Source organism: Empidonax traillii, unplaced genomic scaffold, assembly GCF_003031625.1.
Source record: "Empidonax traillii isolate 1590-97213 ecotype Southwest subspecies unplaced genomic scaffold, ASM303162v1 scaffold1778:size112335, whole genome shotgun sequence".
Taxonomy (NCBI): domain Eukaryota; kingdom Metazoa; phylum Chordata; class Aves; order Passeriformes; family Tyrannidae; genus Empidonax; species Empidonax traillii.
This window is the reverse complement of record NW_020956971.1, coordinates 83,866-84,861: the sequence shown is the minus strand read 5'-3', so window position 1 is coordinate 84,861 and position 996 is coordinate 83,866. Positions and strand designations below refer to the sequence as shown.

Below are 996 nucleotides of genomic sequence, written 5' to 3'. Positions count from 1 at the left end.
CGGGCCTTTTCCTCCCCGCTGCCTTCCTGCGCCGGGGAGCCCTTCAAAACGGCCTCTCCCACCAGGCTCTGCCGGGGGGATTTGTCCTCCGTGCTCTCCGTCCTCAGCTCGGGGCCTGGGGCAGGAAGGAAGAAGGACAGGCAGGGGATTTGCCTCCGGCCCAGAGGGAAGGCCAAGGACATCCCCCCCCAAATTTGGCCCCACAGGCACCACAAGACAGGGGCAAAGGGGCACTGACTTCCTCCTCACCTGCCTGGGGGGCCCTCGGCTTTTTCCTCTTCCTCGCAGTCTCCTCCATCCGCCCAACCTTTGGGAAGGACAAATCCTGCTGGGGGGAAACAAGGGCTGAGCACATTGGCTTGGGGGTTCCTCCTGCCCAAGTCCTTCCATAGGAATCACCGGGCATCCTGGGACCATAAAAACCTCCAAAACCTAACGATTTAGCCCAGAAAATCCCAAACCACTGAAAGTCAGGCAAAAACTCCTCAGAAATAGTGAGATGAATCCCCTTGAAAACTTCAATAAGTTAAGATTCAGAAAAAAAACAAAACTGACCTCGGGCTCAGGATGCAGCTGCGAGCACAGATTTCGCTGCAAAGTCTGCAGGGAGTCAGTCGAGCTCTGGAGAGCAGATTGTGCCCAGGGATGGGATTGCAGAGGGGCCCTCAGGTCCTCAGGATGAAGCAGGAACCAGCAACAGACACAAAAGGCCCCCCCTGAGGATTTTGGGGGGAATGTCCTGGAGGGAGGGGACAGTGCTGAGGTCTCCCCTGAGCCTCCTCTTCTCCAGGCTCAACAACCCCAGCCCCCTCAGCCTCTCCTCACAGCACTTGTGCTCCAGTCCCTTCCCCACCCTCCCTGCTCTTCTCTGCCCCTGCTCCAGCCCCTCCATGTCCTTCCTGACCTGAGGGGCCCAGAGCTGGACACAGCACTCCAGGGGTGGCCTCCCCAGCGCTGAGTGCAGGCCAAGAATCACAGACCAGGACAGACCAGGAC

At 59.0% G+C, this 996-nt stretch overlaps 1 protein-coding gene across 1 annotated transcript in view; it reads right to left on the bottom strand.

The window, feature by feature from the left end:
• The window catches only part of LOC114070997 (zinc finger protein 239-like), a 1,669-nt gene extending 1,296 nt beyond the window's left edge, over positions 1–373 (bottom strand). Inside the window, exon 1 of the mRNA XM_027908648.1 lies at positions 250–373. Coding sequence (XP_027764449.1) covers positions 250–355 — 106 coding nt within the window. The 5' untranslated portion in view covers positions 356–373. The remainder of the gene's footprint in view (positions 1–249) is intronic.
• Positions 374–996: the final 623 nt, after the last annotated feature.